We start from the raw sequence: 24,308 nt of genomic DNA on the forward strand, positions 1-24,308 counted from the left end.
GCCACCAGCCATACTACTCGTTCTGTGTGTGATTTCCTGCAAGACAGGAATGTCAGTGTTCTGCCATGTCCAGCGAAGAGCCCCGATCTCAACCCTGTTGAGCACGTCTGGGACCTGTTGGATCAGAGGGTGAGGTCTAGGGCCATTTCCCCCTAGAAATGTTTGGGAACTTGCAGGTACCTTGGTGGAAGAGTGGGGTAACATCTCACAGCAAGAACTGGCAAATCTGGTGCAGTCCATGAGGAGGAGATGTTTTTGCTGAGCATTGTAGATTTGTAGTGGTATAATAATGTTATATGATGTACTGTTTTTTTGTTTTATATGTAATGTAATTAACTTAATGTGTTTGGACCCCAAGAAGTGCAGCTGCTGCCTTGGTAACAGCTAATGGGGATCCTTAATAGATATAGATGTGAGTGCTACGGAGTGGTAGTCATTTAGACAGAGCATGCACTGACAAGCTGTAACCTGAGTATGCATCCTGGTAATCTGTCTGGCCCTGCGGCCTTGTGAATGTTAACCTGTTTAAAAGTCTTAGATCATAGTCTTCTGGAACAGCTGGTTCTCTCACACATGGACAGTGTTGCTTGCCTCGACACGAGCATAGATGGTATTTAGATCATTTGGTAGGCTGGCGTCACCGGTCAGCTCTCGGCTGTGTTTCCCGTTGTATTCTGTGATAGTTTGCAGGCCCTGCCACATCCGACAAGTGTCAGAGCTGGTGTAATAGGATTTGATCATAGTCCTGTATTGACACTTTGCCTGTTTGATGGTTTGTCGCAGGGCCCAGCATTGTCCGGTTTAGGGCAGGGTTTGGCTGGCTGGGATTTCCTTGTCCCATCGTGCTCTAGCGACTTCTTGAGGTTGGCCGGGCTCCTGCAAGCTGACTTCGCCAGTTGGACTGTGTTTCCTTTAACACAGTGGTGCGGCTGGCTTCCGGGTTAAGCGAGGAGTGAGTCAAGAAGCAGTGTGGCTTAGCAGGGATGTGTTTTTCCAAGGACACATGGCTCTCGACCTTCGCCACGGGTCTGTTGGGTAGTTGCAGCAATGGGACAAGACTGTAACGACCACTTGGACATCACAAAAAAGGGGTAAAAATAATCACCGACCACCAGGAACGCCGCCTCTGGATGAGCATTTTCTTGTTTGCTTATGGCCTTATACTGCTTGTTGAGTGCGGTCTTAGTGCCAGCATCGGTTTGTGGCGGTAAATACAACTACGAAAAATACAGATTAATACTCTTGGTAAATAGTATGGTCTACAGCTTATCATGAGTTACACTAACTCAGGCGAGCAGAACATCGATACTTCCTTAATATTTGAGAATGTGCACCAGCTGTTGTTAATAAAGAAATGCACCACCACCACCCTGGATCTGCTGTTCTGTACTGTCAATGAATTGAAAAACCAGGTAGATTTTATATTATCTATATCCTTGTTCAGCTGTAGCTCCAAGAAGCATAGTATTTTAGTTGTTGATAGGATAGTCTCGAACAGAGCTCGTCCAATTTTCTTTCCAGCGATTGCACATTCGCCAATAGAACCGAGGGTAGAAACAGTCTCACCAGGGTGCTCGTGTGCCGGCCTCTATACGAGTGTCGTGGATCAGGGCCTGGTCCGGGATAATCCATGTCTGTTGCCTCCGACTCATTGAAGTAGAAGTCCTCGTCCAAATGGAGGTTAGTGATAGCTGTTCTCATGTTCAAAAGCTTTTTTTGGTCATAGGAAACAATAGTGGAAACATTATGTACAAAGAAGTTCAGATTAGGACAAAAAAAGACACTAAATAGCACAATTGGTCAGGAGCCTGTAAAACGGCCGCTATTCACTGCGGCGCCATATAATCATTGTTGCCAAGCTGGAAAATTGACAAGACCAGTTTTAATGTATGCATTTCTCTATTTTCATTGGTTAGTGTGTTTGTGTTCATCGCAGATCCCATCAGTGAAGGGCTTTGAGGAGGAGGCCAAGATAGCATTTGCGACCCTCCTGGACATCGAGGGGAAGACTGAGGAGGCTATCGCTACCCTGGAGACCATCAACAGCATCTCGTCTAACTGGCACCTAGCTAGGGTATGTAGTGAGGGATTCACTGCTCGACCTTGGTCTTGGAGTCTGTCACCTGCACTTTATCACCATGCTTTTAAGTGCAGCTCCCAGTAAAAAATTCTGCCAGCATTTTTCTCTGTTTTACCATACAAAATATGTTTGTTATGAATTGTCTTTTGATATATCTGTGTTTTGTAGATCTTCCAGCGTCTGTCTGAGGAGGCCGGTAGCGGGGTGGAGGAGACACAGGACAGGTGCATCATGTTCCTCAGGAAGTTCAGAACTTACCTGTCCAAGATCTACAACGCCAACGCTGATGACATGGATAAGGTTAGACACACACACTAGTGGTGCGCCGGTCAGCTATTTGTTCACTTGCCCGCAATTGCTAAATCTGAGGCCTGCACCCAACCCTAACCCACAAATATAGAATATGTGCTATAGGCTATAGTCAAAGACCGCAGAACCATTCTTTGATAGGGTTGCATGATTTTGATACGTTTCTAGTAATAATTTCTGACATTTTGGTAGGCTATTTGTTAGTCATCTTCGCTATAATTAAATACATGCAGCTTCTCTTCTGTCATTAAATGTTGCCCTAGAAGACTAAATAAACCCTTGCTCACCAGAATAAATTGATAGAATGAATGCTTCAATCTAGTTGACATCTGAGAATGCAATAACTCAACAACAACAAAAAGATAAAGATGGCACCTCTACCGATGGTATTTAACTGAGCATCCCCATTCTCTCAAGATGCTGAAAGAAAGAAATCTTATTTCTCCACTCCTCTTCCCCAGTCAAAATGTTGCCTATATTTTGTGTATCATTTTATTGCAAGAAATGCTTAATCCTGCCGCAGTTAATATTAAGGCTATGTGAGAAGTTATAGGCCTACAGTCAGTGTCCAGATTTGAGTTTCCATTTAACCCATCTGAACAGTAGGCTACAGTTACCTACATATAATCAAAAGTTTAAGAGTTGGAAGCATGACATTCAACCATATTCATTGTGTTATGTTCCAGCTGCCCGTTTCGATGGAGGAGGTGATGGATCTCCTGAACGATGTGAAACAGCAGCTGGAGGAGAGTGGAGAAGCGATGGATGAAGAGGACGACGGCGGACCGGTCCACTCCAGCCTTCAGTTTACTAAGCCTGCTGCTTCAATCTCTTGTGTCAAATTCGCCCCATTAACCCCCTCCCCCAGCAAGAGCTTGGCCTCTCCCTCCAAAAGACACCTGGTACTTCTAATTATAAATGTTGACTTATAAACATATGTGAGACGGTTGCTCTTCCTATTTTTCAAACATGAACATACATGCACTCAGATTTACTGTACAGGTTGTTTTTCTCGCATAAATATTTTAAATATCTTTATGGGGGAAAACTATCCTCCATTTCCAGATTTCCCCAAAGACGCCACCTCATTGGGCGGAGGACCAGAAGTCCCTCCTGCAGATGCTCTGCCAGCAGGTGGAGAGCCTCAAGGTCAGCCCTTGGCCTCATTGTTTTTGAGGATATGGGAGATGGATGTTAGCCATGTCAAGTGTGCATATTCATTAAATTATAGATGTTAATGTATGGTTTCTGTGTTAAGTGCTGTGTGGTTGTGTTGCAGAATGAGGTCCATGACTTGAGGCATCACTCGTCAGACAGCATGGCGTCACCCCACCAAAGAATGTATGGAGATGGGTACGGGGCTGAGAGCATGCAGGTGGGCTACCCCCCTGCACAGACCTTCCATGGAGCACCCCTCACTGGTAGGAACAACTGAGTTGTGTAGTTTGACTGATATAAGGAATAATGAAATGGCAATATTTCTAGGATATTAAATTCTGAATGTTGATTATACCCTCTTTCCCCCTCTTTTTGTTTACAGTTGCCACCACACAGGCACCCTCTATGTATTACAATCAATCCCCTGCTTATAACGCCGGACAGTATCTCCTTCGTACGGCAGCCAATGTTACTCCAACAAAGGTATGTGTTTATACCTTGGGATTCTTTAAGAATTGAGAATGGTTTAGTTACTTAAAGTGGGATAGTATTTTCAGTAGGGCTGGGTGATATGGCCTAAAAATTAATATCTTGATTTCTTGACACATCTACTCATTCAAGGTTTTTTAATATATTTTTTAGACTATTTTCTACATTGTAGAATAATAGTGAAGACATCAAAACTATGAAATAACCCATATGGAATCATGTAGTAACCAAAAAAGGGGTTTGAGATTCTTCAAAGTAGCCACCCTTTGCCTTGATGACAGCTTTGCACACTTGGCATTCTCTCAACCAACTTCACCTGGAATGCTTTTCCAACCGTCTTGAACGAGTTCCCACATATGCTGAGGACTTGTTGGCTGCTTTTTCTTCACTCTGCGGTCCTGCTCATCCCAAACCATCTCAATTGGGTTGAGGTTGGGTGGTTCTGGAGGCCAAGTCATCTGATTCATCACACTCCTTCTTGGTCAAATTGCCCTTACACAGTCTGAAGGTGTGTTGGGTCATTGTCCTGTTGTAAAACAAATGATAGTCCCCATAAGTGCAAACCAGATAGGATGGTGTATTGCTGCAGAATGCTGTGGTAGCCATGCTGGTTAAGTGTGCCTTGAATTCTAAATAAATCACAGACAGTGTCACCAGCAAAGCACCATCACACCTCCACGCTTCACAGTGGGAACCACACATGCGGAGATCATCCGTTCACTTACTCTGCTTCTCACAAAGACACGGCAGTTGGACCCAAAAATCTCACATTTGAACTCATCAGACCAAAGGACAGATTTCCATCAGTCTAATGTCCATTTCTCGTGTTTCTTGGCCCAATCAAGTCTTCTTTTTATTGGTGTCCTTTGGTAGTGGTTTCTTTGCAGCAGTTCGGCCATGAAGGCCTGATTCACGCAGTCTCCACAGAACAGTTGAAGTTTAGATGTGTCTGTTACTTGAACTCTGAAGCATTTATTTGGTCTTCAATTTCTGAGGCTGGCAAGTTACCTCAGCAGCAGAGGTAACTTTGGCTCTTCCCTTCCTGTGGTGGTCCTCATGAGAGACAGTTTCATTATAGCGTTTGATGTTTTTTGCGACCTCAATTGTAGAAACTTTCAAAGTTGACATTTTCCAGATTGACTTAAAGCAATGATGGACTGTTGTTTCTCGTTGCTTATTTGACCTGTTCTTGCCATAATATGGACTTGGTATTTTACCAAATAGGGCTATCTACTGTATACCACCCCTACCTTGTCACAACACAACTGATTGGCTCAAATGCATTAAGAAGGATAGAAATTCCACAAATTAACAAGGCACACCTGTTAAATTAAATGCATTCTATGTGGCTACCTCATGAAGCTGGTTGAGAGAATGTCAAGCGTGTGCGAAGCTGTCATCAAGGCAAAGGTTGGCTACTTTGAAGAGTCTTAAATATTATTCTAAAATGTAGATAATATAAAAAAGAAAGACCCTGGAATGAGTACGTGTCCAAATAGTTGACTAGTACGTATATCTAAAAAAAAAAAAAAAAAAAGAAATCTCTAAGTAAGCTTTGTACAGTTAAAAGGTCAAATATACTGCATTTCAAACAGTCAGAAATAATCTAATGAATTCAGGGCTTGTGAAGTTATACCTCGGCTAAATATAGGGCTTCCACAATCATAATTGGCAAAGCGGTCTAAGGCACTGCATCTCAGTGCTTGAGGCATCACTACAGTCCCTAGTTCGAATCCAGGCTGCAACACAACTGTCCGTGATTGGGAGTCCCATAGGGCGGCGCACATTTGACCCAGCTTCGTCTGGGTTTGGCTAGTGTAGGCCGTCATTGAAAGTAAGAAATTTGTTCTCAACTGACTTGCCTAGTTAAATAAATAAAAAATAAGACACACTAATGTAATATTTTATCTAAATTATTTAACCTGACTTTTTTTAAGCACAGATCTGTCTAACCAGAATCATGCAAAATGCACATTCACTAATAATGACTTCTTGTAGCAGGCTAGGCTATATTCTATTAGGCTATAGAAAATGAATGAAGGTCTCATAATTCATCTCAAGCACAAGTCCATGTGCTAGTGACTAGTTAGCTAATCTTTATATTTAAATTTTAGCTAACCTGGATCTATTTTCTAGCTAAGAAGGCAGAACAGTTGGATTATCAACACACCCTTCTGTCTGCCTCCAACTGTTTGAACAGCATGTTAGTTTGTCCACTTTGTTCAGATATTGAAATCGAGTGGCCTACCTAAATTCTCAGAAACAAGTTGAAATTTCTTTATACAGTTGTGTTTTATGCTTATTGCACATTTTATAAAACACAGACTAGACAGCTAGTATAAAAGTATTTAGCTAAAATGCTGCTAGCGGTACTTGATACCGCAATGCCACATGCGACAAACTGAGCATTAATTTTGTTGCATGCCTTCCTGCCTTGGTGACAACAACTCCCATTGTTAGGGCGGAGACGTGCATCTCGTCATTATATACAGATCTCTGGTGTCAATGGGAGGGTGCACAGAAGAAGCGAAGGAGACGAGATGTTTCCTTTATAAAAAGGAAAAATACAAAAAAAACTTGATTGTTGCAATACAGGCATTTGGAATATTGCGAAGACATACATTGGAATTAATTGACTTATTTTGATATTGCCCAGCCCTACTTTTCAGTGGCAAATATGAAATGCACAGGTTTTTAGTTTGAATACATTTCTTTCTCTTGTGTCTCAGGCTCCTGTGTATGGAATCAACCGCCTGCCACCCCAGCAGCACATGTATGCCTACCAGCAGCCCACAAACACACCTCCCCTACAGTCAACACCAGCCTGCATCTACCCTCCTCAAGATCAGGTCTTCGGCGCCCCTCTCCGCTTCGAGTCGCCAGCAACCAGTCTACTCTCCCCATACAGTGAGGAATACTACAGCCACTCTCAGCCCACCACAAACCCTCCCCTCCCAGAACCTGGCTACTTCACCAAGCCCTCCATTGTACCTGTCCAACCACCAAAGAGCATCGAGGGGAAGCCTGTGGGCTTTGGGAAGATCTCTTTTGGCCAGCCGATCCCCGCTGGTCCTCCTAAGTTGCCTAGCTTTGGTGCTGGAATAGTCGCCCAGTCCACTCCATCATCCGCTGCCTTTAAATTCAACTCCAACTTTAAATCCAATGACGGGGACTTCACCTTCAAGTCCAAAAACAATGAGAGCCTGTTGGGTCTTCTGACATCAGACATTCCCACCAAATCTGAGGGTCCCTCAGAGGGGAAGCCCCAAGAGCCTCCTAGTCAGGGAGGGATTTTTACCTTTGGCCCTAAAAGTGCATCTGGGTTCTCCTTTGCTGACACAATCCAAATCCAGGACAAACCAAACCTGTTTGGAAAAATTGACCAGCCATTTAGTTTCACTGATGTAACCACGCCGGTATTTGGGCTGGCAAACACAGCAGAGGAGGAGAAGGGAGCCGAGAGCAATAACAACAGCACTCATGTGGAGGAGGATGAGGATGGGCCTCACTTTGAGCCTATTGTGCCCCTCCCTGACAAAGTAGATGTGAAAACTGGAGAGGAGGAAGAGGAGGAGATGTTCTGTAACAGGGCCAAGCTGTTCAGATTCGATGCGGAGACAAAAGAGTGGAAAGAGAGAGGTATCGGCTTAGTCAAAATCCTAAAGCACAATAGATCAGGAAAAGTGCGTCTGCTGATGAGGAGGGAGCAGGTTCTGAAGATCTGCGCTAACCACTACATCACGCCAGATATGCTCCTGAAACCAAATGCTGGATCTGACAAGTCCTGGGTCTGGAATGCTGTTGATTATGCGGATGAGGAACCAAGGCCTGAGCAACTGGCCATCCGGTACAAAACTGAAGACGAGGCATTGCTCTTCAAGACAAAATTTGAAGAGGCTCAGAAGATCGTTCCCAAATCTCCAAAAATGCAGCAAGATCAGTCATATAGGAAAAATAATTTTCCTGAGCTCTCTGCTCCATTGGCGACAAACTTTGCTGCCCAATTTGCAAAGAAGTACGGGGAGTGGGACTGCGATGTGTGCTGTGTAAGAAATGCAGCTAAAGTTATGCAGTGTGTTGCCTGCCAGACTGCCAACCCTAATGCCCCATCAAAGCTGGATAGCGCACTAGCTACTGACATCAAAGGGTTTACTAGTGGGGCAGCTTCAGTGGGAGGATTTACTTTTGGATTTGGAGCTGACTCGTCAAAAGACACCAGCAGCGCAGGATCTATTGGAAAAGGATTTGGGTCTTTTGGAGCTCAGATACCCTCCTCCTTTACGTTTGGAACCAGTGGCACCACTTATATACCTGCTGCTGGTTTTGGTGCCCAGTTTGGAAAGAGGCAAGAAACCACAAAAGTTGCAGCAGAATCAAAGCCCTCAACCATGCCATTTGGCTCTGGATTTGGTGTGCAGTTCGGCATAAATCCAGGGCAGTGGGACTGCGATACATGCACTTTAAGAAATGAGGCATTTGCAAACAGTTGTCTCTCTTGTCAAACTCCTAACCCTTCAGGAAAACCTGCTGCTGGTGCCCCAGCTTTGGCAACCCTCTCAATTGGGTCTGGGTCTGGATTTGGTGCCCAGTTTGGCAAAAAACCAGGGCAGTGGGAGTGTGACACGTGTCTTGTTAGAAATGAGGAGTCTGCTAGCAGTTGTGTTTCTTGTCAAACTCCAAACCCTGTAGCCAAAACAGATGTAGATGGAGCAGCAGAATCAAAGCCCTCAACCATGCCATTTGGTGCCCCGGCTTTGGCAACCCTCTCAACTGGGTCTGGATTTGGTGCCCAATTCAGCAAAAAGCTAGGGCAATGGGACTGTGATACATGCGTTGTAAGAAACGAGGCTTCTTCAAGCAGTTGTGTTTCTTGTCAAACTCCTAACCCTTCAGGAAAACCTGCTGCTGGTGCCCCAACTTTGGCAACCCTCTCAACTGGGTCTGGATTTGGTGCCCAATTCAGCAAAAAGCTAGGGCAATGGGACTGTGATACATGCGTTGTAAGAAACGAGGCTTCCTCAAGCAGTTGTGTTTCTTGTCAAACTCCTAACCCTTCAGCAAAATCAACAGTAGAGGTAGCACCAACAACAGAGCCAACAGTGTCAGACTTTGGTGCTGCTTTTTCAAGGAAGGATAGACAATGGGACTGTGACACCTGTCTAGTGAGGAATGATGCATCTGCCTCTAAGTGTGTTTCCTGCCAGACACCCAACCCCAATGCTAGCAGCTCCTCTCTTAGGGCCATGTTTGCCAGGCAGGAGGGACAGTGGGACTGTGACACATGTCTTGTCAGAAACAACAACTCTGCTAGTCAATGTGTCTCCTGTCAGATGCCCAATCCCAATGTTAAGAGCATAGCCACAGCCGCCACTTCCAGCTCATCCTTCAGCTTTAACTTCGGGAGTCAGACTGCCTCTACTCAACCCACAGGCACTGGGTTTAAAGCGAACTTCAACGGTGACAGCTCTTTGCAGTTTGGCACAGGCAAAGTTGATAAAAGTTCCCCTGCATCCTTCAAGTTTGAGACCCCTCCACAGGCTGAAAGCAGTACCCCCAGTGCTGCAGGCTTCTCTTTCACCATGCCCATCCCAGCAGGTGGCTTTAAGTTTGGCACTCAGGAAACTGCAAAGGAAATCCTACCAGCTGAAACTCAGACTCCTGCTTCAGGGTCTGCGTCAATGTTTCTGAAGAATATCGTAGAGCAGTACAGAGAGAAGGAATCTGGTGTCAGTGTATATCCATCAGTGCTGTCAGTGGACAAGACGGGTCAGGATGAAAATCCCCTCTTCATTGGCAAACCCAACGACTTCAGTTTTGCAGACTTGGCTAAAAACTCACAAGGAGACTTCCAATTTGGTCAGACGGACTCCAATTTCAAAGGCTTCACCCGCGCTGGCGAGCAGCTGTTCACATCCCTTCAGTCAAACCAGAGGGCAGACACCTCAGCTGACCAGGATGAAGAGGGCATATACAAGACGGAGGATAATGACGATATCCAGTTTGAGCCTGTGGTCCAGATGCCAGAGAAAGTGGACCTGGTCACAGGAGAAGAGGACGAACAGGCCCTCTACTCCCAGAGAGTGAAGCTCTTCAGGTTTGACGGAGACATCAGCCAGTGGAAGGAGAGGGGCGTTGGGGTCCTCAAGTTCCTGAAGAACGCCACCAATGGCAGGCTCAGGGTGCTGATGAGGAGAGAGCAGGTCCTGAAGGTGTGTGCCAACCACTGGATCACCACCACCATGAACCTGAAGCCCTTGGCTGGCTCCGACAAGGCCTGGATGTGGCTGGCTAATGACTTCTCTGATGGAGATGCCAGACTGGACCAACTCGCTGCCAAGTTTAAAACCCCTGAGCTGGCTGAGGAGTTCAAGCTGAAGTTTGAGGAGTGTCAGAGGCTCCTGTTAGACATCCCACTGCAGACTCCTCACAAGCTTGTTGACACCGGTAGAACTGCACATCTCATCCAGAAGGCAGAGGAGATGAAGTCCGGCCTGAAAGATCTTAAATCTTTCCTGACCGATGACAAAACCAAGATCAAGGAGGACGACAGCCATGCTAACATCACGACAGCCAGTAACACCTCTGGTCTTAATATCAAGCCCCACGCAGAGAACACTGGCCCTACCTTAGAATGGGACAACTATGACCTGAGAGAGGAGGCTCTGGACGACAGTGCTGACACCTCTGTCTACGCCTTACCCCTGGCAAGCAGCCCAATCAGGAAGAACCTATTCTGCTTTGGAGAATCCACAGAGGGCTTCAACTTCAGCTTCCAGCCTGTCGTCAGTCCCGCCAAGTCGCTGGCCAAGATGAACCAGAGCGGGGTGTCTGCGGACGAGGAGCAGGACATTAGCCAGGAGGAGGAGCGGGACGGCCTGTACTTTGAGCCTGTGGTTCCCCTGCCAGACCTGGTGGAGATCTCCACTGGAGAGGAGAATGAAAACGTGTGTTTCAGCCACAGGGCAAAGCTGTATCGCTATGACAAAGACCTGAACCAGTGGAAAGAGAGGGGCATCGGAGACCTCAAGATACTGCAGAACTGCGATACCAAACGAGTCAGACTCATCATGAGGAGAGACCAAGTCCTGAAAATCTGTGCCAACCATTGGGTCACATCTTCTATGAAGTTGGAGCCGATGAAGGGTGCTGAGAAGGCCTGGGTCTGGAGCGCTATTGACTTTGCCGAGGTAACTAAGGGAAATGTTGAGCAGTTAGCTGTCAGATTCAAACTGAAGGATGTGGCTAACTCCTTCAGAGATATATTTGACCAGGCTAAAACTGCCCAAGAGAATGAGATTCTGGTCACTCCAACCACCTCCAGTGAGACCCTTACTCAGGAGGAAGCAATAGCGACGGGGACAACCGTGTGTGGACAAGCTGCTGTGGCCATCCTGGAGGAGACCACCACAGAACGGACGGAGCTGTATCATGAGACTTTACACACCCCTGACTGTAAGTCCTCCACCGGTACTCCACATAGCCCTCTCAACCTCTCCAGGATGGTAATGTCCCCACCCAAGTTCCTCTTTGGAACAGACTCTCTCCAAAAGTTTTTCGGCAGCAGCCCACCATCATCCAAGGAGGATAGTTCTCCAGAGAGCTCCAAGGTTAAAGACAGCGGTCGGACCTCCCAGCCTTTAACTGCATTCAAAATCTCAGAAAAGGGTAAGCCTTTTGTTTTCCTGTCTTGATTGTTTTTGTTGATCTTGTGGTTCAGTGTAAAATGCTTGTTTTTGAATGGTGATGCCCATTATGGAGTTTTCACATAATTTGAACCCATTGTGTTGTGATTCCATTCATGTCCCATTGGTTTATCACATTGCTCCTCCCAGCAGCCTTGTGTTCGTAGGACAGAACATAACCGTCACTCCCATTAGCCTAACTCCACTCTTCCTCACATTTGCTATTTTGATATAGGTTGTTTGATATGATAGCTGATGTAATGGATTATAATCCATTACATTTAGCATATTATATAAAATAATGCAGTCACAGGTTTTATTGCAGGCTTTGTCTTCATGAAGGCAGAAATGGGGACAGGACATAGTTAGAGGACTCTAGATTAGGCCTGGGCAATTCCAGTCCTCGAGGGCCAGATTGGTGTCACACTTTTGTCCTCTAACTATGCCCTGTCCCCACCATTCTTAAAGTAGTCAACTGGGTGGGACTTTCTATGGGTTACGGAAGGATCACATGATTTCATCCGAGTCATCTGCCAGTAAATTATACTTCTGAGCAAACACTAGGTGGCAGTGTGCACCCTTTCAGTTTGTTTGCCAAGGAGGAGGTAATAATAATGGAAATTGCCTCAATGGCGCTGCCCGTGAGTTTACAGACACCATAATGGAACTTAATGGAACTATATAAAGATATCTCTAGCATTCTCTATGGGACAGGACCAAAATATAGAAAGATTGATATAGGCCTAATCCATTACGCTTACTTAATGCAATGACGTTCAGCAACTGGAAGCTAACCAAAGATGCATTAATACATTTTCATTTCTTAATCCAACCACCCCCAATTCTAGTTTGTCTCACATGCCAACCATTATTTTGTAGGATTGGACTTTAGGCTTTTCAAAGATAACCCAAAGACTTTTTGGACCAGCACCTCATCCACCCAATTTGAGCCCCCAGGTACTCTGTCACTACACTGTGTGTGTTCTGTGACACGTCACCTACACAGCTGGCACCTGTCTGGCCTTGCCTGGTAGCCGGTCTTAACCAGCACGCAACGAGTGGAACATGCAGTGCATTCGGAAAGTTTTCAGAGACGTAGATTTTTTCCCACATTTTGTTACGTTGGTCTTATTCTAAAATTGTTGTTTCCCTCAATCTACACACAATGACAAAGCAAAAACAGGTTTAGACATGTTTGCAAATGTATAAAAAATAAACGTATTCACACCCTTTACTCACTACTTTGTTGAAGGTGAACCTTCGCCCCAGTCCTGAGCGCTCTGGAGCAGGTTTTCATCAAGGATCTTTGTGCCTTACTCTGTTCATCTTTCCCTTGATCCTGACTAGTCTCTCAGTCCCTGCCGCTGAAAAACATCCCCACAGCATGATGCTGCCACCACCATGCTTCACTGTAGGGAAGGTGCCAGATTTCCTCCAGACCTGAACCTTGGCATTCACGTCAGAGTTCAATCTTGGTTTCATCAGACCAGAGAATCTTGTTTCTCATGGTCAGTCCTTTAGACCCTTTTTGCCTGTCTCCAAGGTGGCTGTCATGTGCCTTTTACTGAGCAGTGGCTTTTGTCTGGCCACTCTACCATAAAGGCCTGATTGGTTGAGTGCACCAGAGATGGTTGTCTTTCTGGAAGGTTTTCCAGTCTCCACAGAGGAACTCTGGAGCTCTGTCAGAGTGACAATTGGGTTCTTGGTCACCTCCCTGACCAAGGCCCTTCTCCCCCAATTGCTCAGTTTGGCCAGGGGGCCAGCTCTAGGAAGAGTCTTTGTTGTTCTAAACTTTTTCATTTAAGATTGATGGAGGCCACTGTGTTCTAGGGGACCTTCAATGCTGCAGAAATGTTTTGGTACCCTTCCTCAGATGTTTGCCTTGAAAAAAATCCTGTTTCAGAGCTCTACGGACAATTCCTTCCACCTCATGGCTTGATTTTTGCTCTGACATAAACTGTGGGACCACACACAGGTGTGTGCCTTTCCAAATCATTTCCAATCAATTGAATTTATCACAAGTGCACTCCAAGTCTTAGGAACATCTCAAGGATGATCAATGCAAACAGGATGCACCTGAGCTCAATTTCGAGTCTCATAGCAAAGGTTCTGAATACTTATGTAAATAAGTTCTTTGTTTTTTATTTGAATGAAATATGCAAAAAATTCTGGTCCTTTCGAGTGGCGCAGCAGTCTAAGGCAGTGCTTGAGGCGTCACCACAGATTCGGGTTCGATCCCGGGCTGAGTTGCAGCCGGCCGCAACCGGGAGACCCATGAGGCGGCGCACAATCGGCCCAACATCATCTGGGTTAGGGGAGTGTTTGGCCGACCGGGATGTCCTTGTCCAATCGTGCTCTAGCGACTCCTGTGGCGGTCCGGTTGAAAGCACCCTGACACGGTCACCAGTTACAGTGTTTCCTCCGACACATTGGTGCGGCTGGCTTCCAGGTTAATCGAGCAGTGTGTCAAGAAAGAGTGCATCTTGGCAGGATCGGGTTTTGGAGGACGCATGGCTCTCGACCTTCGCCTCTCCTGAGTCTGCACGGGAGTTGCAGCGATGGGACAAGACTGTAAATATAAATTGGATATCACAAAATTGTGGAGAAAGAAGGTGTTAAAAAAAAGCATAGTGTTTTATTAATTTTTATTGTAGAAATGCTTTCGCTTTGTCATTATGGGGTATTGTGTGTAGATTGAGGAGGATTGTTTATTTATTTTATCCATTTTAGAATAAGGCTGTAACTTGTAACTGTAACTTAACAAAATGTGGGAAAGGGGTGGGATCTGAATACTTCCTGAATGCACTGTACAAACCTATAGTACAACAACCTAATGAGCTGCATGCCCATGTGTGATACTCAACAGTCACACTTACTCTAGTGAAATATAGATTTCTACAGATGAAAGTTAGGATAGCTGTTTAGCTATTGGAGGGGTGAAATGACTAAGTTCCTGGTAGCAGCCAGTTGTGTTGACGGCGATTCAGAGTACTTCTCCCTCTGTTTAAAAGGAGACACGGGGAGATTCCAGCCATGCTTGCTGACAGAAATGTGCTGTCACACACACATTTGTAGTCCAGGATGTGTAGCAACAGTGTAAAATCAAATCCCAGTCTGGTTCGGTTTGTTCCAGAGATTTACAATATGTCCCAGTGAAAGAGCCAGAGTTGAAACTCCGGTAGCATGTTCTGTATGTCACAAGCAAAACTTGTTCTACCACTGGACAGTAATCTTTGAATTGGTTTTAGAGCAGCAGGAAGAAATGGTATAACTGCTATCCTCTATGGTTGGCCTCATGTACAGTACACTATAGCTCCATGGTTCTAATGTTTATGATGCTTTTGAGATTGACTTACTCAGTAGTAATAGCATTGTCAGAGATATAGGAGACTGCTCGCTCGGTGTGGTGAAATGCACGGTGTCAATTTTTTTTAGAAGCATGTGTTTTGATGAGGAACTAACCCTAGACATGCACCTATCTGCTTAGTGAAATGGTTTTGTGACTTTCTAGTTAATAAAATGTTAGCCTGCCTTTTAGAATCAAACAATAACCTTGGAGCATAATTACGTCAAGTCATATTACAGTTTCTGTAGATGCAATTTTCAATAATAATAAATCAAATTCACCTTGGAGATTAATATAGTTGTATTAATCGGTTCCTGCTCTCAATGTCTCTCTGTTCTGTACACTTTTCTGTAGGAAGGGAGCCTCCTGACTGAGTTGTCTCACCATTTGTGTTGTGTTATAGCACCCTCCCATGCGGAGGCTGACAGTGAGGTGGAAGTGGTGTATGTGAGGCAGCCAACAGTTGAGCAGGCTCTTCTGGCTAGGGAACTCCTGCTGCCTCTCACCTTCTTCTGCTACCAGAACGAACCAGGATATACCAGCGACGACCAGACTGATGGTGAGAAACGCTCTCAAACTTTTTCTACCTGCATGAGCAACCGTTTGGTAATTGTAGTTGACAGTGTTGCTAACGTTAGTTTGTGCTGTGAATATTGCAGATGAGGACTTTGAGACAGCAGTTAAAGCCCTGAATGGAAAACTGTACCGGGATCCTCCTGAGAGGGAGGCTGCAAGTGCAGGTTCTGGTAAGTTTCATGGCCAAAGCAGCTATAGAGATGGGTATGAATAGAACAGGTTGGGGTGTAATTTCTCCTCAAAAGTTATTTCACGAATAACCTGCCCCACTCGTCTCCTCTCAGCAGGCCAGGCCGAGGCAGGTGTTGAAGGTCTGGACCCGGAGGTTGAGGTTTTATGGGAGAAGAGGCCAACTCCAGAGGAGGAACAGAAAGCCAGGAACCTGCAGCTGCCTTCAACCTTCTTCTGTGGTGTAGGCAGCGACAGCGAGGCAGAGAAGGACAAGCCAGAGGACTTTGAGACAGAGTTCCGCAAAGCACAGGAGGCTCTGGTGAGATTATATGATATGCATTTGTTTGCACAAAGGTAAACAACTTTTGTGACATTGGGTTTTAAGAAATTAAAAGTGGTTCTCTCAAGCAAATGTTAACTGTTTTAGTTATTGTGTTTTAGGATGCTGAGAGAAGCTCAGACCCTGAGGATGTGTCCTCCAGCACCTGCGATACAGTGCCAGAACAACAGGTCCCAGACCAGTACCCCAGCAGCCAGGAACAGGCTTCAGATCAGTCTGGGGCAGAAGTCCAGTCCACTCCAGCAGAAGAACAGGTCCCAGATCAGTCATTAACCATACAGGAGGCTGAAATCCCAACCCCAGGTAGCCAGGAACAGGCCACAGAACAGTCAGTTACCATCCAGGATGCAGACATCCAATATTCTACAGCAGAGGAACAGGTCCCAGATCAGTCCTTAACCATACAGGAGGCTGAAATCCCAACCCCAGGTAGCCAGGAACAAGCCACAGATCAGCCGGTTACCATCCAAGAGGCAGAAGTCCAGTCCACTACAGCAGAAGAACAGGTCCCAGATCAGTCCTTAACCATACAGGAGGCTGAAATCCCAACCCCAGGTAGCCAGGAACAAGCCACAGATCAGCCGGTTACCATCCAAGAGGCAGAAGTCCAGTCCTCTACAGCAGAAGAACATGTCCCAGATCAGTCCTTAACCATACAGGAGGCTGAAATCCCAAGCCCAGGTAGCCAGGAACAGGCCACAGAACAGTCAGTTACCATCCAGGATGCAGACATCCAATCTTCTACAGCAGAGGAACAGGTCCCAGTTCAATCAGTAACCATCCAGGAGGCAGATGTCCAGTCCTCTACAGCAGAAGAACAGGTCTCAGTTCAGTCATTAACCATTCAGGAGGCAGAGGTCCAGTCCACCACAGAGGAGCAGCAGACTCCAGATCAGTCAGACTCCACTTCAACACCATCGCAGACTGCCATCTCCTGCAGCAGGGAGCAGGCTACCACTCCAAACCCTTCAGAAAAACCTGCTGCTAGTGCGCCAGCTTTGGTAACCCCCTCATTTGGTTTTGGATTTGGTGCACAGTTTGGCAAAAAGCCAGGGCAGTGGGAGTGTGACATGTGTCTTGTTAGAAATGAGGAGTCTGCAAGCAGTTGTGTTTCTTGTCAAACTCTAAACCCTGCTGCCAGCAGCGGGAAACAGGCTCCAGATCAGCCAGACTCTACTCCTGCAGCTATCAGCAGCAGCCCTATAGACCTGTCTGCCAAGAAGACCTCTGAGCCTGACTCCAATACTACATTTACTACAACCACTACTCAGGGTATGAAACATTTATCACTGCAAAGCCTTTTGAATTCTACCCTCACTTAACTCTTGGCAATGCCTTCTATGTCCTCCCAGCAACACAATCCCACTTCTGACACCAATGCAGCAAACTGAGCTGTCTTCTCTTCCTTACTTTCTCTTTTACAGATGCTCCTAACTCATTTGGCTCATTGGGCTTCAGTGCTCTAGGAGGGGAAGGGTTCTCCTTTGCTGATCTGGCACAGAACACTGGGGGGGAATTTGCCTTTGGAAAACAAGGTTGGTACTTCTAAGTTTTCTGAATGCGATTGACTGAAGAAAATTCAATGTGTGTGTTCTTAAGATTTCCTTTCTTCACCATGACAACTGAGCTTTGTTTCAGTGAAAACAAACATTTCATTTAACCTTTTTATCTTTCATTGTTAGATTCCAACTTCTCGTGGGCGAACGCCGGGGCTACGTTGTTTGGAGCTGCAGCCCCAGCCAAAGCTGAGGGAGGGGAGGAGGAGTGTGATGAAGGGGACACTAATAATGTGGGCATTGACTTTGAACCCATAGTCTCTCTACCAGAGGTACTTATCAATGCACTGCTACTCATCTATCTCCACTTCCCCTTACTGGGAATGTCATGTTATGAAGTAAAGTAAGTAGCCTTGGCGTGTGCGAGCCAGAACGGCTCATAGGAGCAGACCGGTTTCTGTAGTGAGGCAGCTTGTTGTACAAGTACACTGCCTGGACAGGACACCAGTCTAACGCAGGGCCTTACCCCAAGCTCGCTCTTTAAAGGAAAAATCCAAATAAAACCACTCATTCTTTAATTTACAGGGTTAAATAACACTCAAATGTGAGAAACATTTTTTGTGAATTTATTTTTCATTTTGCCATCATAATAAGGTTTGGAGCAACATGGAAAATTGTTATGGAATTTTGTTGCATCTCAAGTCGTCTACAAAATCCACAATGCAATGCTCTCTCTACGGGCAAACATAGCTCCACGCTATAATACAGAAGATCATATCAGCGCTAAACAAACTGCACTATCAATTTAGGAGTCTACAATCTCACCGTGTTTAAACTGCAGATCGATGTGCCTTAGAGTGGAGTCTCTAAGGTACATGGGAAACGTTGAGAGAAGACATCCTCCCGAGTTGTGACATCAGCCAGTATTGAAATCTGACATGTATGATAGATGATTTTGCGATCTAAAAGGCTTATTCCTCTTAATTTCCAGTGTAGTGAGAGCGACTTTATCACAGTGCTACGTCATACCGGAGGCATTTCTGCCTGCTCGTACCACAATAACTCTGGTACACATGAAAACATGAAATGATCCAGGGAATCGATAGAACATCACTCATAGATGCACAAAAACAATATAACATTCAAAATGGGTGAACCTTTCCTTTAATAATGAGTTCCAAGCGTTATAACTGACTAAATGTGTTCTAGGTGGAGGCATAGAATGTGGAGTAATGCCAGCTCTAGACTATCTATATGACAGAGAATCTTGCACGTTCTACTCAATACATTTCTATATGAGTTCTGTAATCTTACACCCTCCTGATTAATGAGCCCTTGGTCTCGTCATTAACCTGCGTGTAACTGTGTTGTGCAGGTGGAGACTAAGTCAGGGGAGGAGGATGAGGAGATCCTGTTTAAGGAGCGTACCAAGCTGTACCGCTGGGAGAGAGACCTGGGCCAGTGGAAGGAGAGGGGTGTGGGAGACATCAAGATCCTCTTCCACCCCGATAAGAGGTTCTACCGGGTGCTAATGAGGAGGGAGCAGGTGCTGAAGGTCTGTGCCAATCACACCATCTGTCAGAGCATGGAGCTCAAACCCATGAACACCTCTAACCAAGCCCTAGTCTGGACAGCTACTGACTTTTCAGGTAGGTCTATACATAGCTCGGCAACACACACACAAAGATACGTAAATATATTGATTCGTATATAATTTGAATTGATAAATATTTTTTATCAACAACAAAAAAATCCAGAGGGTGAGGGTAAGGTGGAACAGTTGGCAGCCAAGTTTAAGACCGCGGAGCTGGCCGAGAGTTTCAGGAAGATCTTCTGTGAGTGTCAGAGTCGAATGAGCCAATCAGAGGCCTCCACCCTCTCCTCCCCCCAGCTGTCCAGGGTACAGGAACATTCCAGAGACACCAATCCTCAGGTCAGTGTTTCCCCTGTCTGCTAATGTATAGCTGGACCGCCTACCACTTTTGTCCCCTCCACCTACAATAATGTTTAATAATTGTACTAAAGAGTCCACTAAACCCTGCCCCCAGGTGTACCTCTCCATCTCCGCTGACGACGAGCCCCTGGGAACGGTCACCATAGAACTGTTCTCTCACATCGTCCCCAAGACAGCTGAGAACTTCAGAGCACTGTGTACAGGACAGAAAGGCTTCGGGCTGCGCAACACTGTCTTCCACAGGGTCGTACCCGACTTCATGTGTCAGGTGAGAAGCGGGGAGTTGTGGGGTTAGCCTCAAACCAGAGTGGGGTTAGCCTCAAACCAGACAACAATCAGAGCCAAAGTGCTTTCATAACCTTCAATACCATGTTTCCCAAAACATAGGTCACAGTTAGTGCCTCTTGGAACATAAAACATTTTGTAAACCTCTGCAAGAATGTATAACTCTGCTTGGTCCGGTCTCTGTATTGTCCTCTTTCCTCAGGGTGGAGACATCACCAACCAGGATGGGACAGGAGGGAAATCCATCTACGGGCACAAGTTTGAGGATGAGAATTTTGACGTGCGCCACACAGGCCCGGGCCTGCTGTCCATGGCCAACCACGGCCGAGACACCAACAACTCCCAGTTCTTCATCACTTTGAAGAAGGCTGAGCACTTGGACTTCAAACACGTGGCCTTTGGCTTCGTCAGAGAGGGCATGGATGTGGTTCGCAGCATGGGAGAGCTGGGCACCAAGACTGGCAAACCCAGCAAGAAGATTGTCATCACCGAATGTGGACAACTGTAGAGCTTCGCTCTGTTCACTGACTGTTGACAACTCAACTGTAGAGCTTCGCTCTGTTCACTGACTGTTGACAACTCAACTGTAGAGCTTCGTTCTGTTCACTGACTGTTGACAACTCAACTGTAGAGCTTCGCTCTGTTCACTGACTGTTGACAACTCAACTGTAGAGCTTCGCTCTGTTCACTGACTGTTGACATCTCAACTGTAGAGCTTCGTTCTGTTCACTGACTGTTGACAACTCAACTGTAGAGCTTCGCTCTGTTCACTGACTGTTGACAACTCAACTGTAGAGCTTCGTTCTGTTCACTGACTGTTGACAACTCAACTGTAGAGCTTCGCTCTGTTCACTGACTGTTGACAACTCAACTGTAGAGCTTCGCTCTGTTCACTGACTGTTGACATCTCAACTGTAGGGTTGAGATCTGGTCACTGACTGTTGACAACTCAACTGTAGAGCTTCGTTCTGTTCACTGACTGTTGACAACTCAACTGTAGGGCTGAGATCTGGTCACTGACTGTTGACAACTCAACTGTAGGGCTGAGATCTGGTCACTGACTGTTGACAACTCAACTGTAGGGTTGAGATCTGGTCACTGACTGTTGACAACTCAACTGTAGAGCTGAGATCTGGTCACTGACTGGACGTCTATCGGCCTTCGCTCTGGCCATGGACTGGACAGTGATAGGCTTTCAAACGGTGGAGTGGACAACTATAGTAGGAACATCTCAAATGAGACCCTATACCTCATGTAATGTAAAACATGTTTTTAATTTTGTTTTACCAGAGCCCATGTGGAGTGCACAAAGGGTTCTGGTAGTGTACTACAGGGGAAATAGGGTGTCATTTGAGACAGAGATGGTCTCCTTTCCATAAGTTAACCCACCCTGAGGGCAGCATGTGATTACGTGAATCTTCAGACTTTATTTTTTGTGTATAATGTACATTAAATTATTTTCATGTGTTCTATTAAAAGTTGAAAACGCTGGTTCCTTCATAAGCTCCCCAACTGGATTGTTTTGCATAGTTAAGCCTTAATTGAGATTAACAAGAAACCTTGTTTAAAAACCAACCTCAGTTCAAAATGAACAATGCTCCTCTCTCCTGCTCCCTGTGAATACTTTTAGGTGTGGTGGTGTGTTTTTGTGTATACATTGATTATATAATGTACAAATCATTGAGACGAACCTTGTTCGTCTTAAACTCCGAAAGTAGGAATATGAAGAACTATATCCTGCTGTGTGACACTTTGGGAGAGGTATGACATAATAACTTATGGTTGTGGAAGAACCTTCTATGGTATTCTGTTGACAAATATCACTTGGTGTTGAAACAATTCTTATTGTCAATATATAAATGATGCTGGAGAATGTCTTTAGAAATAAAGTTGCTTTATACTGAGAATTATGAGGATGCCCTTTTACGATTTCAAACACACTACATGACTAAAAGTATGTGGACACCTGCTCGTTGAATATCTCATTCCAAAATCATAGTCATTAATACGGAGTTGGTACCTCTTGCTGCTTTAACAGCCTCCACTCTTCTGGGAAGACTTTCCACTAGATGTTGCAACATTGCTGCAGGGACTTGCTTCTATTCAGCCACAAGAACATTAGTGAGGTCTGGCACTGATCTTGGGCGGTTAGCCCTGGCTCACAGTCGATGTTCCAATTCATCCGAAAGGTGTTTGATTTGGTTGAGGTCAGGGCAATGTGCAGGCCAGTTAAATTCTTCCATACCGATTGAGACAAACCCCCTCTGTATGGACCTCGCTTTGTGCACAGGGTCATTGTCATGCTGAAACAGTAAAAGGCCTTCCCCAATCTGTTGGCACAAAGTTGGAAGCACAGAATTGCCTAGAATATCATTGTATGCTGTAGCATTAAGATTTCCGGTCACTGGAACTAAGGGGCCTAGCCCAAACCATGAACAACAGACCCAGACCACTATTTTTTTCCACTGCTCGGCTCATTAAGAAGGAAAGAAATTCCACAAATTAACTTTTAAGGCACACCTGTTAATTGAAATGCATTCCATTCCATGACTACCTCATGTAGCTGGTTGAGAGAATGCCAAGTGTGCAAAGCTGTCATGAAGGCAAATGGTGGGTCCTTTGAAGAATCTCATATCGAATATATTTAGATTTGCTTAACTTTTTTGTTTACTGCATGATTCCATGTGTTATTTTGTAGTTTTGATGCCTTCACCATTATTCTACTATGTAGAAAATAGTTTTAAAAAATAAAGAAAAACCCTGAAATGAGCAGGTTTGTCCAAACTTTTGACTGCTACTCTATATTGTATGTGTTTTAGCTAAGTGTACAAAAACTACAGATGTATTGGTTTCAGGCTTTTCATTATCGACAGAATGCACCTAAAAAGATGACTGTACTAGAAATCAGGCTAACTTTGATAAGCAACCATAACTATTGCTTTTCTGGTTCACTAAGAAAGCAAAACGTATGTGTTTGGTTGAGTCAACGAGCCCATGCCCAATTAAAACAGTTTAAAATTATTTCAGAATATTTAGGCAAATCATTTATCCTGCTTTGTGGTACAAATCTAGTTTCATATCATCCTGATCGTGAATGCATGTGATGATTATTTAAAGTAATACAATTTATCTGGAGTAGAGCCTGTATTCAGTGGGGATTGTTTGAGGCTAACCTAATCAGCAAACTGCAGACGGGCCTGGACATGTACTGGCTTAAACAGGGGGACACGTCTGGCACTGCAGGATTTGAGTCCCTGGCGGCGTAGTGTGTTACTGATGGTAGGCTTTGTTACTTTGGTCCCAGCTCTCTGCAGATCATTCACTAGGTCCCCCGTGTGGTTCTGGGATTTTTGCTCACCGTTCTTGTGATCATTTTGACCCCACGGTGTGAGATCTTGCGTGGAGCCCCAGATCGAGGGAGATTATCAGTGGTCTTGTATGTCTTCCATTTCCTAATAATTGCTCCCACAGTTGATTTCTTCAAACCAAGCTGCTTACCTATTGCAGATTCAGTCTTCCCAGTCTGGTGCAGGTCTACAATTTTGTTTCTGGTGTCCTTTGACAGCTCTTTGGTCTTGGCCATAGTGGAGTTTGGAGTGTGACTGTTTGAGGTTGTGGACAGGTGTCTTTTATACTGATAACAAGTTCAAACAGGTGCCATTAATGCAGGTAACGAGTGGAGGACAGAGGAGCCTCTTGAAGAAGTTACATGTCTGTGAGAGCCAGAAATCTTGCTTGTTTGTAGGTGACCAAATACTTATTTTCCACCATAATTTGCAAATAAATTCATTAAAAATCCTACAATGTGATCATCTGGAGAGAAAAAAATCTCATCTGTCGTAGTTGAAGTGTGCCTATGATGAAAATTACAGGCCTCTCGTCTTTTTAAGTGGGAGAACTTGCACAATTGGTGGCTGGCTAAATATATTTTTGCCCCACTGTAGGTATTAATGAAATTGTACCGAACCTTCCTCTTTCTACCATAACTGTCGTGGTTTTCATTAATACGGTATGACTTTCATAAAAACTGTGGATGGAAAAGTGGCTATGGGCATTCCAAGTCTTTTCGGTGACGGCCTTTGAATCTTCGTTTAAAATGATTTTAAAAATATACCTAGTACCATGAAAAAATTAGCAAATCTCAAATATATTGTGCAAAAGGTAGGCTACCATTATGTTAGGTCATTTTTTACCTCTCCAAATTATTAGCAACACCCACCAGTAGCACGCGCTCCAGCAGGTATATTGCACTGGTCACCCCCAAAGCACTTCCTTTGGCTGCCTTTCCTTCCAGTTCTCTGTTGCCAATGACTGGAACGAATTGCAAAAATCTCCTGAAGCTGGAGACTTATCTCCTTCTCTAACCCTAAGCATCAGCTGTCTGAGCAGCTGTACCTGTACACAGCCAATATGTAAATAGCA

The 24,308-nt window shown here is 45.1% G+C and overlaps 1 protein-coding gene across 2 annotated transcripts in view; it reads left to right on the forward strand.

Annotated features, from left to right (window-relative positions):
• LOC112224848 (E3 SUMO-protein ligase RanBP2) overlaps nucleotides 1–22,195 on the forward strand; it is a 38,179-nt gene extending 15,984 nt beyond the window's left edge. The window contains exons 13-30 of one of the 2 annotated variants that reach the window (XM_042306444.1): nucleotides 1,937–2,074; nucleotides 2,249–2,380; nucleotides 3,076–3,291; nucleotides 3,455–3,538; nucleotides 3,669–3,810; nucleotides 3,930–4,030; nucleotides 6,766–11,701; nucleotides 15,468–15,623; nucleotides 15,724–15,810; nucleotides 15,925–16,130; nucleotides 16,253–17,423; nucleotides 17,576–17,686; nucleotides 17,834–17,979; nucleotides 19,023–19,296; nucleotides 19,405–19,580; nucleotides 19,696–19,869; nucleotides 20,089–20,388; nucleotides 21,004–22,195. In XM_042306444.1, the coding sequence (XP_042162378.1) occupies nucleotides 1,937–2,074; nucleotides 2,249–2,380; nucleotides 3,076–3,291; nucleotides 3,455–3,538; nucleotides 3,669–3,810; nucleotides 3,930–4,030; nucleotides 6,766–11,701; nucleotides 15,468–15,623; nucleotides 15,724–15,810; nucleotides 15,925–16,130; nucleotides 16,253–17,423; nucleotides 17,576–17,686; nucleotides 17,834–17,979; nucleotides 19,023–19,296; nucleotides 19,405–19,580; nucleotides 19,696–19,869; nucleotides 20,089–20,388; nucleotides 21,004–21,009 (8,556 nt within the window). In that variant the 3' untranslated portion in view covers nucleotides 21,010–22,195. Of the gene's footprint in view, nucleotides 1–1,936; nucleotides 2,075–2,248; nucleotides 2,381–3,075; nucleotides 3,292–3,454; nucleotides 3,539–3,668; nucleotides 3,811–3,929; nucleotides 4,031–6,765; nucleotides 11,702–15,467; nucleotides 15,624–15,723; nucleotides 15,811–15,924; nucleotides 16,131–16,252; nucleotides 17,424–17,575; nucleotides 17,687–17,833; nucleotides 17,980–19,022; nucleotides 19,297–19,404; nucleotides 19,581–19,695; nucleotides 19,870–20,088 lie in introns of both variants that reach the window. The other variant, XM_042306442.1, reaches the window with a different exon arrangement.
• The last annotated feature ends 2,113 nt before the right edge of the window (nucleotides 22,196–24,308 follow it).

The sequence above is a fragment of the Oncorhynchus tshawytscha genome, linkage group LG26, assembly GCF_018296145.1.
Source record: "Oncorhynchus tshawytscha isolate Ot180627B linkage group LG26, Otsh_v2.0, whole genome shotgun sequence".
Lineage (NCBI taxonomy): Eukaryota > Metazoa > Chordata > Actinopteri > Salmoniformes > Salmonidae > Oncorhynchus > Oncorhynchus tshawytscha.